Here is a 16942-nt window from a genome sequence, read left to right as displayed (position 1 = left end):
ATTATGTTATGGACATTACAGTGACTTGGTTCAGAGAAGTAAAGGACTGGATGTTCCAGTGTTTCAATGTTTTTAGTAAAGATAGAGAGGGAAGTAAAAGAAAGGGAGGAGTTGTACTATTAATAGAGGCATAGACCAATACAGCTCGGATGTAGGCCCTTTGGCCAAATGAGACCATGACCACCCAGGTAGTCCTAATTTCCTGCGTTTGGCCCATATCCCTACAAGCCCTGCCCCTTCATGTACCTATCCAAGTGCTTCGTAAATGCTACTATTGTACCTGCCTCAATCACTTCCCCGGCAGCTCATTCCACATACCACCCTCTGCGTGAAAAAGTTGCCCCTCAGGTCCCTTTTAAATCTTTCCCCTCTCACCCTAAATCTATGTCCCTTAGTTTTAGACTCTCCTACCCTGGGGAAAAGACTGCTCCCATCCACCTTATCTATGCCTCTCATAATTTTAAACATTTCCCTAAGGGTGCCCCTCATTTTCCTACTTTCCAAGGAATAAAGATCCTGGCAACATCCTGGTAAATCTTTTCTGCACTCTTTCTAATTTAACCATATCTTTCCTTTAACAGGGTGACCAAAACTGTAGATGGTGCGGCCTCACCAATGACTTACTGTATACAACTGCAACATAATGCCCCAACTCCTATACTCATTGCCCTGACTGATGAAGGCCAGTGTGCCAAACGCCTTTTTCACCACCCTGTCCACCTGTAATGCCACTTTCAATGAATTATACACGTATATTCCTCGGTCCCTCTGTTCCATTGCATTCCCTAGTACCCTACCATTCATAGTATAAGTCTTATGCTGATTGACTTTCCAAAATGCATCACTTCACACTTACCTGTATTGAGATCAACTTGCCAGTCCTTGGCCCACTTCCCTAACTGATCAAGGTCCCCCAGTAACCTACAATAGCCTTCTTCACTATCACCAACACCACCTAATTTCGTGTCATCTATAAACTTACTAATCAGGGAGAATATCACAGCTACACCATTGCCACACAACCAGCAAAGACACCCTGCCACCGAACAACCCTGCCGCCCACACTTTGGTAAATCAGACCACCAGTTTGTGCTCCTCCTTGCATACAAACAGAAACTGAAATGTGAGGATCCAGTGCAGAAAGTCATGCACTGCTGGTCTGAGGAAATAGAAGAGCTCCGATGAGACTCCTTTAAGTCGGTAGACTGGTCCATGTTCAAAGACTCAGCAGCCAGCCTAGATGAGTATGTCACCACCATCACAGACTTTATCAGCAAGTGAGCAGAGGACTGTGCACCAAAGTGGAAACCATGAATGAAGCGCGAGATCCACTCCCTACTGAAAGGACTGCAACGTTCAAATCAGGTGACCCTGACCTATACGAAAAAGCGAGATACAACCTCTAAAGCTATCAGGGATGCCAAGAGACAATACCAGTCCAAAATCGAGTCCCAGTCCAGCTGTCAGTTGTGGCAGCGCTTACATAGTATAACAGGCGAAGTCAGGCAGCATCGCCGACAACAGCGCATCACTTCCTGATGAGCTTAACACATTCTATGCACATTTTGAACAGAAGGGGATTGGGATGTCACCACCCGCTCTGACAGCCACCAATGCACCCAAACCCACAGTCACCTTGCAGATGAAAGATCAGTCTTCTAGAGAGTGAACCTGCGGAAAGCATCTGGCCTGGATAGTGACCCTGGCCATGTCCTTAGATCCTGTGCACATCAGCTGGCGATGGTATTTGCAGACATTTTTAACCTCTCCCTGCTTCAGTTTGAGGTTCCCACCTGCTTTACGAATCATTCCAACCATCCCAGCCCCCCCTGCCCCACCCTGGTACCTAAGAAAAATAAGCTAACGCGCCTTAATGACTGGTGGTTCTGACATCCATTGTCATGAAGTGCTTTGAAAGGCTGGTTATGGCACACACATCAGCTCCAGCTTCCTGGACAACCTCGATCCACTGCAATTTGCCTACCGCCAAAACAGGTCTACGGTGGATGCCATCTCCCTGGGTCGGCGTTTGTTTCTGGAACATCTGGACGTTAGACCATTACTTATTGACTACAGCTCCTCCTTGAATATTATAATTCCAAGCAAAATCATCTCCAAACTCCTAGACCTGGGACTCAATGCTTCCCTTTGCAACTGGATCCTTGACTTCCTGACCAGTAGACGGCAATCAGTAAGGATAGGCAGTAACACCTCCATCACAATTATACTCAACACTGGTGCCCCACAAGGCTGCATCATCAGCCCCCTACTCTACTCCTTATGACTGTGTGGCCAGATTCTGCTCTAACTCCATCTACAAGTTTGCAGATGATACCACTGTAGTGGGCCAAATCTCAAATAATGATCAATCGGAGTATAGGAAGGAGATAGAAAGCCTAGTGACATTGTGTCATGACAATAACCTTTCCCTCAAAGTCAGCAAAACAAAAATGCTGGTCATTGACTTCAGGAAAGGGGGGCGGTACACATGCTCTTGTTTACATCAACGGTCCTGAGGTCGATAGGGTTGAGAACTTCAAGTTCCTCGGAGTGAACATCATTAATAGCCTGTTCTGGTCCAACCTGGACCAAGAAAGCTCACCAGCACCTCTACTTCCTCAGGAGGCTAAAGAAATTTGGCATGTCCCCTTTGACCCTCACCAATTTTTATCAATGCACCATAGAAAGAATCGGATCCGGTTGCATCACAGCTTGGTATTGCAACTGCACTGCCCATGACTGCAAGAAACTGCAGAGAGTTGTGGACACAACTCAGCACATCATGAAAACCGGCCTCCCCTCCATGAACTCAAAACTTATTGCTGCCTCGGTAAAGCACCCAACATAATCAAAGACCCCACCCATTCCAGACATTCTGTCTTCTCCCCCCTCCCATCAGGTAGAAGATACAAAACCTGAAAGCACGTACCACCAGGCTCAAGGACAGTTTATATCTGCTATTATAAGACTATTGAATGGTCGCCTAGTATGATAAGATTGACTCTTGACCTCACAATCTACCTCGTTACGACCTTACACCTTATTGACCACCTGCACTGCACTTTCTCTAACAATTTTTTCTGCATTCTGTTATTGTTTTCCCTTGTACAACCTCAATGCACTTTTGTAATGAAATGATCTATATGGACAGTGTGCCACAGTTTGGTATTGCAACTGCACTGCCCATGACTGCAAGAAACTGCAGAGAGTTGTGGACACAACTCAGCACATCACGAAAACCAATTTAATGGAGGGCACATCCACTGAGTCCATATGGGTAGAACTCAAAAATAAGAAAGGTGCAATCACTCTGATGGGATTATACTACCGATCCCCCAATAGCCACCAGGACATTAATGCAGGCAGATTAGGGAAAGATGCCACAGGGTTTCCCCCTCTCACCAGAAGCTATGTAGTCTAGTATTTGACATTTCGACTCTGGGAAAGTGACTTTGACTATTTACCCTATCTATGCCTCTCATAATTTTATATACTTCCATCAAGTCACCCCTCAGCCTCCATTGCTCCAAAGAAACAGAGAGATAGAATCATTTGAGTTATACAGTAAGGAAACAGGCCTTTTGGCCCAACTTGTCCATGCCAACCAAGTTGTTTACCTGAGCTAGTCCCATTTGCCCGCATTTGGCCCACGTCCCTTTAAACCTTTCCTATCCATGTACCTATCTAAATGGCTTCTGAACATTATAATTGTACCTGCCTCTACAGCTTCCTCTGGCAGCTTGTTCCATATATCATCATCCTCTGTGTGGAAAAAGTTGCCTCTCTGGTCCCTTTTAAATCTTTACCCTCTCACTTTAAACCTTCTAGTGTTAAACTCCCCTACCCAAGGAAAAAGACTGACCATTCATTTTATCTCTCCCCCTCATGATTTTATGTACTTCTATAAGGTCAGCCATCAACCTCTTACCCTCCAGGGGAAAAAAGTACCTGCCTATCCAGCTTCTGCTTTTAACTGAAGCCCTCCAGCCCTAGTAATTTTTCTCTGTATCTTTTCCAACTTAATGACATTCCTCCTGTAGCTGGGTGACCAGAACTGCACACAATATTCTAAATGTGGTCTCACCAATGACTTGTACAGTTGTACCATGAAATTCCGACTCCTGTAATGTCCTGACCCAGTGCCCTGACTGATGAAGGTAAGTGCTAAGTGCCGCCTTCACCTCCTTGTCTACCTGTCTGTCCACTTTCAGGGAACTTTTTAACCTGTACCCTGAGATCTCTCTGTTCTACAACACTCCAGGGCCCTACTATTTACTGCCTAAGTCCTGCCGTGGTTTAACTTACCAATGTGCAACATCTTGCATTTGTCCAAGTTAAATTCCATCTGCCATTTCATCTTCCAATCCAAGTTTGTCCAACTTCTCCTTCAGCTAGTACGCTCTAATCTTGCCAACATCCCAGTGAACCTCTTCAAAACCTCCACATCCTTCCTGTAATGCAGTGGAATTTTCAGTTTTATATTTAACACCTTGACCAGTGAAGGCAAGTATGCCTTCTTTACCACCCTATCTACTGGTGTTGCCACTTTCAGGGAGTTATGGACTGTACCCCCAAATCCCTCTGTTCATCAATGCTCCTTATGGTCCTGCCATTTACTGTATACTTTCCTCTTATATTTGACTTTCCTGAGTGCAACATCTCATACTTGTCCAGATTAAACTCCATCTGTCATTTCTCTGCCCATATCTCCAACTGGTCTACATCTGGTTGAATCTTTTGACAGCCTTCCTCGCGATCCACAACTCTGCTAATTTTTGTGTCAACGGCAAACTTACTAATCAACCCAACTACATTTTCATCTGAATCATTTATATATGGTACCAGCACAATCCTTGCAGAATACCATTGGTTATGGATGTCCAGTTAGAGTAACACCCCTCCATCGCTTCCTCCTGTCTTCCGTGGCCGCCAATTTTGAATTCAATCTACAATCATGGATCTCGTGCCTAAATCTTCTAAAGTCCTCCTTCCTGCCCCATTCCTTTAGTCACGCCTTCATCTAACCTATCTTCCTATTCCAATATGAGGAGCATTTGGCACTATAAGTAATCCAAATATTGCAGACTTAGAGGTCATGCTCTTTAATCTGCCACCTAACTCCCTTAATTCATGCTACAGGATATTACCCTTTTTTTAAACACGTCGTCAATACCGATATCGCCTGTGAATGCTGGCTGTTCATTCTGCCCCTTTTCAGAATGTCTTGCAGTCGCTCCAAGGCATTTCTGACCTTGGCATCAAGGAGGCAACTTACCAGTGAGAGTCGTGCCTGCAGCCGCAGAAACACTTGTCTGCTCCCTTTGCAATCAAGCTCCCTATTACAATAGCTTTCCTTATCCTTTTCTTCCCTGCTGTGTAACAAAGCCAATCATGGTGCCACCCAATGTTATTGCTTTCCCCTGAGATAGATAACCAGGATATACATTAACACAGTCAGCTTTTCTATGTAGCGATATTGGAATCCTCAAGAAATCACCCAGCTTCCACCTAAATCTTCTGCGTAAATCAGAAACATATTTCAAAGGTCTTGAAACTATGGTTCAAAAGTCTTTTGTAAAAGAAGCAAGACAGTCATGAAACACATGTATCTATGCTCAAATGTTTGATCATTCCTTTTAACTTGCTTTAGTCCAGTAAAGATGCAATATAAATGCAACTTGTCATCATCTGAAATGTTTTGAAGTAAAACAGTACAAATAATTGGTGAAAAAAAGAAGTGCTCTGATAGTTTTTGAGTCATGCATTTGTTTTCTGTATGTGTTTCTGAGCCTTCTTGCATAGGAAGCTTCCAGCTTTGAAATGAGGTCTTATTTTAGTAAAATGGTAAGGGTAGTTTATACCATTCAATATTTAAATTGTAAAGAGCTGATCATTCTAGGTTCTCCAGTGGAAAAAATGAAGAGGTCATATCCAAAGACAACTTATGCATTTTGCATTCAGGTTAGTATGATGTTCAAATCTTTACCTTATCTTTGCCAATTAACATGTAATAAATCTGTATAATTTATGTTTAATATATGTTTTTCTTGTGAATGTTATGCATCTGACGCTATGTGCATGTGATACTGCTGTAACTGAGTTTTTCATTGCACCAGTGCATACATGTACTTATGCATATAACAAAAGCTCAACTTTGATGTTTTCCATTCTAGTAATTTGTTTCCACTGGCCCATGAAAGCTAGAACTTCTCATGGAGTTGTAGCAAGATGACAGATACCTACAATATTTTTTTAAAAAAGTAGATTTGTTGAATGTTCTGAAATCATTTTGAGGCTAAATCTGCAATATCATGTTCCAGCTCTGGGATGGAGAATCAGGGCCACCGTTTTCTGTCTCCAACCCATTCTGTATGAGTGGTTTCACTACTGGAATTGTGAGATTGAGGAATTAATGGTGGTTGGCATTTCTTTTAAAAATGCAGTGTTTTTTCCAGATAAGAAATCTGATGCATCATCAGGACAGCTGGAAGGATATGGGGGTGATGTGAACAAAGGAAGCCTGTGAGTATCTGCTTAACTTCTTGTCTCTTGGTTATCCAAGAATTTAAATGGTTCACCACAGTCTTGTCTTCAGGTACTAACTTTAGTATCCCCTCCCTAATATTGTTTCTGTATTTCTTTCCTTTAAAATGCACATCAAAATACACCTTCTGATCATCTGTCCCAATATCCCTTTATCTGGCTTTATTCAAGTTTTAACTGCTATCAAACCAGAGACCTCTGCCTACATGCAGATAGATTTGTGCAAATGAGTAAGTTGGATGTACCCCTTTTTTTGTCTCTGTGTAATTACATTCTTTTGGGAATGTGTAATTCAGGATCTCTGGGGAATTCTGTATTATTTTCTTTGAATACACATATTCTAATTTGCATTCATTTATTAAATCAATTAATTCAAGAAAAATAACAAAATTCACAAGCTGTAAGAAGGTAAATATATTACACGGAATCATCCTCTTCAGAAATGGACATCTTCAGACAATTAGATGTGGAGAGAAAATCAGAATTACTTGTATTGACTAACTGTGCAAGGTTGATGTGAGAATGAAAGTCTTTAAGCATTGTCTTTGAACATGTCTCTTAAGTTTAAACTTTTTTTGTAAAGCGAGGCGACTGAGCTGATCAGTGATATTGAGTGTCTGCAGTACACAAACAGGAAGTTGGTGCATCAGAATGAAAAACTACAGAGAACAGTCGAAGGGTTTGAGGAAGCAAATGTACGGCTGACTGAGGAAATCTTTGAACTGAAAAGCAAACTGAAAAGGTAGCTTGAAATAGAGTTGCTATGAAAACAGTCATGTTTTGTGGCAGGATGAAATTCTCAATTGTTAAAAGATATCAGTATAGTGCATGAATAAGTATCACTATCACACTTGCTTGATTGATTATTATACAGTATACATGGAAGAACTGTTCTAAATTATCCGAATGGCAAGATTCAATTTCCTCAACCTCTCTAAAGGAAGTCACCCCCGACTATTGTAGGGTTGACTGCTCTGACTTGATTTACAGTAAGTTCAAGATGAGGCTAATTGAAATATACACAATGTGATATGCATTCACTGCCCCTTCAGGTGTCTTGCTGTGTGCACACAATGTATAAGCCACCAGACGTAAGACAACCATGGTCAGGAAGTATGGTATACTTGGCATGGTAATAAAACCATCTTTGTCTCTGAAAAGAAAACTTATAATCATCTAAGCTTCTAAATTTAGACTACAACGAAACGATGCAGACCACAATGCACAAAAAATGTGGTTTAGCACAGAGGGAAAACCAAGTCCATATTCAATGGAATGCCTTTTGAGAAGAAAAGCAAACACATGTTGGGATTTCTAAAGGTCTCGGAATTGATTCCTGGTTTAAGACAGCCAGAGAGAGTTGGATGCACAAAGACTGAAAAGCTTGCCTTTTTTGAAGAATCAAAGGATTAAACATTTCAGATAGTTGTCACTGGACAGAATGGGAGTAACCAGAGGTGAGTAGCGTGTGGCTGACTATGTTTTTTACCCTCCCCGTCTCTTCTACATCGCTTGGACTGTAGGTTCTGTGTAATGTCATGAAACTGGACTTTGCTATCCATTCTTTCCCAATAAAGCACCAGCTAAGTCTAGCTGGAGACACAAGTGACTGCAGATGCTGGAATCTAGAGCAAAATACAAACTGCTGGAGGAACACAGCAGGTCAGGCAGCATCTGTATAGGGAAATGGACAGTCAAAGTTTTAATTCAGTTTCAGGTAACCTGCCCCCCCCCACTCCAGTCTACCCAGTTCCTCCTACACACACTTAACCCCCCTCCCCAGCCGCCTATCACCCTGTTTCTTTCTCCTCCCCCTACTCCATCTGCCCAACTCCACACACTCCTTCCACTGGATCCCCTCCTCTCACTGTTCCCACCTGCCTAACCCCCCCCCTCCCTTATTTGATTCCATGGCCCACCTTCCTTTCCTACCAGATTCCACCATCTGCAGTCCTTTGTTGCCTCCACCTATCACCTCCCAACTACTGTAGCTATCTCCACCCTTCCCCCCTCCACCTGTCAATCACCCTTCCTCGCCTGAATCCACCTGATGCTTGCCAGCTCTTCCCCTCACCTTTCAATACTGGCTATCTCCTCTCTACTCTTTCAGTCCAGATGAAAGGCTTCAACCGAAACGTCAACTATCCATTTCCCTGTACAGATGCTGCCTGACCTGCTGAGTTCCTCCAGCAGCTTGTTTTTTTACTTGGAGATTCTTGTTAATGGCATTAAATAAAAGAAAACAAAAAAATACTCATATTAGGAAGCGCTGGATGGAATTGATCACCCGGCCCATTTTTGGTTGTCATTGCACGAATCTCAGCAGTTGTAAATGTAAAATGCAGTCAGTGATTTACAGACACAACAAGGTTATGGAGACATACTGTATGGACCACATTGATCAGACCATTGGACAAAAGTACGACCTCAGCACTGAAATGCTGCTGGTCATCAACAATGACCCTGCGAATTTTGAAGTCAAAAACTTGGTCAGTGATGGAAAAACAGTCCGGGTGACATGCTACAAGCTGTGCATTTTACATGCAAGGTATCAGAATAAGTTTCAGAAATATATGGTGAATTGCTTCATACAATCTAAAGGATCCTCAAAAATGATCAAAAGAAGGCAAAGTTGTCTTCTAGAGAAATACGAATACTCTGAATTTCAGAAATAATGTAGTAACTTATACTGCCTAATTAGGAACAGTCAGCATGGCTTTGTGCGGGACAAGTCATGTCTTACTAACTTGATTGAGTTTTTTGAGGAGCTAACAAAGGTGATTGATGAAGGGAGAGCTGTGGATGTTGTCTGGCATTTGACAAGGCCCCACATGATAGGCTCATTCAGAAGATAAAGATGCATGGGATCCATGTTGACTTGGTCATTTGGATTCAGAATTGGCTTGCCCATAGAAGACAGAGGATAGTGGTTGATGGAACTTATTCTAGCTGGAGGTCTGTGACCAGTGGTGTTCCGCAGGGATCCGTACTGGAACCTCAGCTGTTTGTGATAAATACACAGATAAATACATAAAGACTTGGATGAAAACATGGATGGGTGAGTTAGTGAGTTTGCAGATGATACAAAGACTGGTGGTGTAATGGATAGTGTAGAAGGTTATCAAAAGATACAGCGGGATATAGATTAGTTGCAGATATGGGCGGGGAAATGGCAGATGGAGTTTAATCTGGGCAAGAGTGAGCTCAAATGTAAAGGGATGGTACACAGTTAATGGCAGGACCCTTAAGATTGTTGATGTATAGAGGGATTTTGGGGTCCAAGTCCATAACTCCCTGAAAGAGGCTGCACAGATCGATAGGGTCATACAGAAGGCATATGGCGTGCTTGCCTTTTTTAGCCAATACATTGAGTTCAAGAGTCAGGAAGTCATGTTGTAGCTTTATAAAACTCTGATTAGGTCATGTCTGGAGTATTGCATTGAGTTCTGGTCGCCCCATTATAGGAAGGATGTGGAGGCTTTGGAGAGAATGCAGATGAGGTTTACCAGGATGCTACCTGGATTAGAGGGCACCTTGAGTTGTTTTCTCTGGAGCTGCGGAAGCTGAGGGGAGACCTGATAGAAGTTTATAAGATTGTGAGAGGCATAGATAGAGTGGAGAGCAGGTCTGTTTTTCCCAGGTTGAAATGTCTAGTACTGGAGCATGCATTTAAGGTGAGAGGGGTGAGTTCAAAGAAGAGGGGTGGCACGGTAGTGTAGCGGTTAGTGCAACGCTATTACAGCGCCAGCGATCAGGGTTTGATTCCCGTCGCTATCCGTAAGGAGTTTGTACGTTCTCCCGTGTCTGCGTGGGTTTCCTCCGGGTGCTTCAGTTTCCTCCCACATTCCAAAGACGTACGGGTAGGTTAATTTGGGTTTTAAAAAAAATGGGCGGTGTGGACTCGTTGGGCCAGAAGGGCCTGTTACCACGCTGTAAATGAAAAATCAAAATAAAAAATGAGGGGCAAGTTTTTTTTTTGCACAGGGAGTGTTCGATGCCTGGAATGTGCTGCCGGAGATGGTGGTGGAGGCAAATATGATAGAGGTGTTTAAGCAGCTCTCAGATAGGCACAATAGGCTCTCAGATAGAAAGGAGGGATATGGACATTGTGTCGGCAGAATGGATTAGTATAGTTAGGCATTTAATTTCTAGTTCAATTAGTTTGACACAAGATTGTGGGCTGAGGTTCTGTAGGATATTTTGTGGTCCCCAGTTAACCGTAATGTATTCTGTGGCACTGTATGTGGAAGAACAGGGAAGTTCTTCTATCATAGAATCATAGAACAGTACAGCACAATACAGGCCCTTCAGCCCACAATGTTGTGCCAACCTTTCAGCCTCGCCTAAGACCATCTAACCCCATCCTCCCACATATCCCTCTATTTTAAATTCCATCTCTTAACTAGTGTCATTAATGACTTTGTGGTCATTTACCTGTTGTTCTTTGAAGGAAATTGGTTGCTGGTTTTCCAGTTCTAAAAGTTAGTTCTCTTTTAAAAAAAAGTACTTTGTTTGGGACAACCTGAGATTCTGAAAAATGTGCTGTGGTTGCATTTTTTAACATCTTTTTCACTTCTCGGGTCTCATTCCCATTGGAATTTGATTTAAAAATCCTTTTGAGTCGAGAATTACTAAATTAATATCTTAGGCAGTAACCATGACAGATAGGTAGACTGGAGTTGTGAATTTTGATATTTGTTTCTTTTAAGTAACTGACTTGAAGTTTTCCTCCCAAAATTTTAAAATACAAATGCTTATTAAACTGTATGGGGAAATGTTGGCTGAGCACATCATTTCACTTTGACAATTAACATAAATTTGTGTTTGTTCCTCCTTTGTCCATCTGAACTTGGCCCAATCTGCCCATCTCCTTCAATGTCATATTGGTCATCCTAAGAGTGGAAAGTCATTTCTTGTACGAACATCAATTGCTGATCAAAAAAAAACATAGTGGGTGATTTCAGCTTTCTCAACATTAACTGGGAACTCCTTAGTGCAAAGGGTTTAGATAGGGTAGAATTTGTTAGGTGTATCCATACTGAAGCAGTATGTGGATAGACCAACTGGAGGGGAGGCTATACTGGATCTTGAACTGGGAAATGAGCCTGGCCAGGTGATTGACCTTTCAGCAAGTGAACACTTGGGAAATAAGCTTTAAAGTAGTTATGAATAAGGATAAGAGTGGACCTTGCAGCTAAGCACTAAATTGGGGAGGGGAAATTATGAGGGCAACATACAGGAGCTAGGGAGAGTTAATTCAGAAGAGTTTTTGGGCAAATCCACATCTGACATGTGGAGGTTGTTTAAAGACCAGTTGCACAGAGTTCAGGACGGGTTTGTTCCAGTAAGGGGAAAGGACAAGGATGGCAAGGTATGGGAACCTTGGATGATGAGAGAGGTAGTTAATTTTGTCAAGAAGAAGAAGGAAGAATATGTAAGGCTTAGGAAGCTGGAATCGAACAGGGTGCTTGAGGAGTATATAGGAGCAGAAGGAAATTCAAGAAGGGACTTAGGAGAGTCTATGGTCACGAAAAGTCCTTGGCAAGTAGGATTAATGAGAATCCCTGGGCATTCTACACATCAAGTGCAAGAGGATAACTAGGGAGAGGACCACTCAAGGATAAAGGAGGGAACTTATGCTTAGAGACGGAGGATGTGGGCAAGATCCTAAATGTGTTGGTATTTACTGAGGAGAAGGATGTAGAGGACAGTGGGATCAGAGTAGAGCATGCTAAGATGTGAGGTCAATTTGAGATTAGGAAAGAGGTAGTGTTAGGTCTCTTGAAAAACATTAAGGTGGATAAGTCCCTGGAGCCTGATGGGATAAACTCCAGGCTATCGAGAGAAGCGAGAGATGTGACTGCTGGGGCCTTGACCAAGATCTTTGTGTCTTCGCTAGCCACAGGTGTGGTGCTGGAGGACTGATGGATAGGGAAACTAATGGAGAGGATTATTAGGGATAGGATTTATAAACATTTGGAGAAGCATGGTCTAAACAGGGACAGTCAACATGGCTTTGTGCTGGGCAGGTCATGTCTGACTAATCTGAGTTTTTCGAGGAGGTGTAATTGGGTGGCACAGGCTGGTTGGGCCGGAAGGGCCTGTAACCATGCTGTACAAATAAAGTTAAAAATGAAGTTATAAAGTTAAAGGTAACGAAGTTGATTGTCAAAGTTAGAGCAGTGGATGTTGTATACATGGTTTTAGTAAAGCAATCGACAAGGTCCCACATGGTAGGTTCATCCAGAAAATTAGGATGCATGGGATCCATGGTGATTTGGCTGACTGGATCCAAAATTGGCTTGCCCAAAGAAGACAGAGGGTAGTAGAGGATGGGTCTCATTCCGGATGGAGGTCTGTGACTGCTGGTGTTCCACAGGGCTCTGTAAGATAAGATAAGATACCTTTATTAGTCACATGTACATTGAAACACATAGTGAAATGAATTTTTTGCAGAGAGTGTTCTGGGGGCAGCCCGCAAATGTTGCCACTGGGACCTCTGTTGATTAGGATGAAAATGCGGTAGGGTGGGTGAGTAAGTTTGCAGACGAGACAAAGGTAGGTGGCGTTGTGAATTGCATAGAAGATTGCCAAAAGATGCAGCAGGATAAAGATCAGTTGCAGATATGGGCAGAGAGGTGGCAGATGGAGTTAAAAGTGTGAGGTGCTGCACTTTGGGAGATCCAATATAAAGGGAGAGTATCCTTAAGAGAGTTGATGAACAGAGAGATCTTAGTGTCTGGGTACATGGCTCCCAACAAGTGGCCGCAATGGCTGAAAGGGTGATAAAGAAGGCTTATGGCATGCTTGCCTTCATTAGTTGCGGCATTGAGTTCGAGCAAGGAAGTTATATTACAGCTTTATAAAACTCTGGTTAGGCTACATTTAGAGTATTGCGTTCAACTCTGGTCACCTCATTATAGGAAGGATGTAGAGGCTTTGCAGAGGGTGCAGCGAAAGTTTTACCAGGAAGCTACCTGATTTGGAACGGGAGCTTTGAAAAGAGGTGAGTCTCTGTGCATGTGCTTGTGAGTTTCACCTTGCAGAGTCAAGAGTTGAAGCGAGATTTGGAGCAGGAGCTTTGAAAAGAGGTGAGTCTGTGTGTGTGTGCTTGTGAGTTCCACCTTACAAGAGTCTAAAAGAGCTGCATTTGAAAATTGTTTCTAGTTGATTGGCTAACTAACAGTAGCAAATAAAAGGAAGGTAGGTATAAGTGGAGCGGCTATTTTCGGAGCCACCATTGTTGGAGTGGACCAGGATTAGAGTGGAGCACTTGAGACTTTGGCACAAGAGGCTTCGGCGACAGGAGGTGGAGCCTAAGGTAAGTCTCTGGTTAGTTTCTTTCTTTCTTTCTCTTATTTTTCCTTCAGTGCCAGGCTAGAGTAGTTAGAATGGCTCCAGGGTCAGTGCTGTGTTCATCTTGTGAGATGTGGGAGTTCTGGGAGACCTCCAGTCTCCCTGATAGCTACACCTGCAGGAGGTGCATCCAGCTGTAGCTCCTTACAGACCATGTTAGGGAACTGGAGATGCAGCTGGATGACCTTCAGCTCATGGGAGAACGAGGAGTTCATAGATAAGAGCTACAGAGAGGCAGTTACTCCTAAGCTGCAGGAGGCAGCTCCTGGCTGACTGTCAGGAGAAGGGAGGAGAATAGGCAGTGCAGAGTACACCTGTGGCTGTACTCTGCATACCGCTTTGGATACTGTTGTGGGGGACGACCGAGCAGGGGAAAGCCGCAGTGACCAGGTCTCTGGCACTGAGCCTGGTTGCTTGGTGCAGAAGGGAAATAATAGTGATAGGGGGGTCAGACAGGAGATCCTGTGGACATGAAAAAGACTCCCGGATGGTATGTTACCTCTCAGGTGCCAGGGTCAGGGATGTCTCGAATCCGATCCACAGCATTCTGAAGGGGGAGGGTGAACAGCCAGAGGTCGTGGTACACATTGGTACCAATGACATAGGTAGGAAAAGAGACGATGTCCTGAAGAGGGAATATAAGGGGTTAGGTAGGAAGATGAAAAGCAGGACCTCAAGGGTAGTGATCTCTGGATTGCTGCCTGTGCCACAAGCCAGTGAGGATAAGAATAGGGGTTGATTTGGCAGATGAATGCGTGGCTGAGGAATTGATGCAGGGTTACAGATTTGTTGATCATTGGGATCTCGTCTGGGGAAGGTACGAGCTGTACAAAAGGGACAGGTTACAGCTGAAGTGAGAGGGACCAATATTCTTGTGGGCAGGTTTGCTAGAGCTGTTGGAGAGGGTTTAAACTAGTTTGGCAGGGGGAAGGGAACCAGAGTGATAGGTCAAAGAGGTTGGTGCATTTAGTGTACAAGTAGATGCAGAGTGTAGAAAGATTGTGAGGAAGGATAGGCATTTGAAAGGGCAAAATTGCAGTCAGTTGGATGGGCTGAAGTGTGTCTACTGCGATAAGTATCGGGAACAAGGGTGATGAACTTAGAGCATGGGTAAGTACATGGAACTGTGACATTGTGACTATTACAGAGACGTGGCTGTCACAAGGGCAGGGAATGGCTACTGGATATTCTGGGGTATGGATGTTTCAAAAGGGACAGGGACGGAAGTAAAAGAGGTGGGGGGGGGGTGGCTTTGCTGATCAGGGACAGTATCACAGCTGGAGAAAGGGAGGATGTCCTGGAGGGATCGTCCACTGAGTCACTGTGGGTGGAAGTCAGAAACAGGAAGGGAACGATCACTCTATTGGGAGTATTCTACAGACGCCCCCAGTAGAGCAGAGACACCAAGGAGCAGATCGGGAGGCAGATTTTGGAAAGGTGCAAAAATAACAGGGCTGTTGTCATGGGTGATTTCAACTTCCCTAATGTTGATTGGCACTTCCTTAGTGTAAAGGGGATAGATGGGGCAGAGTTTGTTAGGTGTGCTCAGGAAGGATGTGGACAGGCCAACTAGAGGAGAGGCCATACTGGACCTGGTATAGGCAATGAGCCTGATCTCTCGGTGGGAGACCATTTTGGAGACAGTGACCATAACTCCTTGACCTTTATCATGGTCTTGGAGAGCGATAGGAGCAGACAACATGGAAAAGTATGTAATTGGGGGAGGGGGAATTATGAAGCTATTAGGCAGGAACTAATAGCTTCATAATTGGGAGCGTAAATTGGGAACAGATGTTCTTGCAGAAGTGCACAACGGAAATGTGGAGGTTGTTTAGGGAGTACTTGCATGGAGTTTTAGATAGGTTTGTCCCATTGAGGCAGGGTAAGGATGGTAGAGTGAAGGAACTATGGTTGATAACAGACGTAGATTATCTTGTCAAGATGAAGAAAGACGCATACCTAAGGTTTAGAGAGCAAAGATCAGACAGGGCTCTGGAGAGTTACAAGGTAGCCAGAAAAAGAGGTGGGGGGGCGGGGGGGTGGGTGGCCACTAGGAAGCTTAAGAATGGACTTTGGAGAGCTAGAAGAGGGCATGACAAGGCCTTGGCGGGTAGGATTAAGGAAAACCCCAAGGCATTCGACATGGATGTTAAGAATAGAAGGATGACTAGAGTGAGGGTAGGACCGATCAGGGATAAAAGAGGAAAGGTGTGCCTGGAGTTGGAAGGGAGGTCCTTGCTTCACTACGGATGTGCTGGAACTTTTGAAAAACATTAGGATAGATAAGTCACCGTGGCCGGACGAGGTATATCCATGGTTATTACGGGAAGCGAGGGAAGAGATTGTGGCGCCTTTGGCGATGATCTTTGTGTCCTCACTGGCCACAGGAGTAGTGTCAGATGATTGGAGAGTGGCAAATGTTGTTCCTTTGTTCAAGAAAGGGATAACCCTGGAAATTACAGACCCGTGAGTCTTACTTCAGTGGTGGGCAAATTACTGAAGAAGATTCTTAGAGACAGGACTTTTGGGCATATGGAGAAGCATATACTGATTAAGGACAGTCAGCATGGCTCTGAGAGGGGCAGGTTGTAGAAGATGGAGGGTGGTGGCAGACGGAGCATATTCTGCCTGGAGGTCAGTGACCAGTGGTGTTCCGCAGGGATCTGTTCTGGGACCCTACTCTTTGTGATTTTTATAAATGACTTGGATGAGGATGTGGAAGGGAAGGTTATTAGTTTGTAGATAACATGAAGGTTGGTGGTGTTGTGGATAGCGTTGAAGGTTGCTGTAGATTAGAGCTGCAGAGCTGAGAAGTGGCAGATGGAGTTCAACCCGAAAAAATGTGAATTGATACACTTTGGAAGATCATATTTGAAGGCAGAATACAAAGTTAATGGCAGGACTCTTAGCAGTATGGAGGAACAAAGGGATCTTGGGGTCCACATCCATAGATCCCTCAAGCTTGCCGTGATAGGGTTGTTAAGAAGGCATATGGCTCGTTGGCCTTCAGTAGTCGGGGTATTGAGTTCAAGAGCCACGAGGT

General features: G+C 43.8%; 1 protein-coding gene across 1 annotated transcript in view; it reads left to right on the top strand.

Annotated features, from left to right (window-relative positions):
* LOC127585438 (protein KASH5-like) overlaps positions 1-16942 on the top strand; it is a 76697-nt gene that overhangs the window by 30166 nt on the left and 29589 nt on the right. Inside the window, exons 5-7 of the mRNA XM_052042865.1 lie at positions 5900-5961; positions 6456-6522; positions 7127-7285. Coding sequence (XP_051898825.1) covers positions 5900-5961; positions 6456-6522; positions 7127-7285 — 288 coding nt within the window. The remainder of the gene's footprint in view (positions 1-5899; positions 5962-6455; positions 6523-7126; positions 7286-16942) is intronic.

This window comes from Pristis pectinata, chromosome 33, assembly GCF_009764475.1.
Source record: "Pristis pectinata isolate sPriPec2 chromosome 33, sPriPec2.1.pri, whole genome shotgun sequence".
NCBI lineage: Eukaryota > Metazoa > Chordata > Chondrichthyes > Rhinopristiformes > Pristidae > Pristis > Pristis pectinata.
This window is presented reverse-complemented; position numbering and strand designations above follow the sequence as displayed.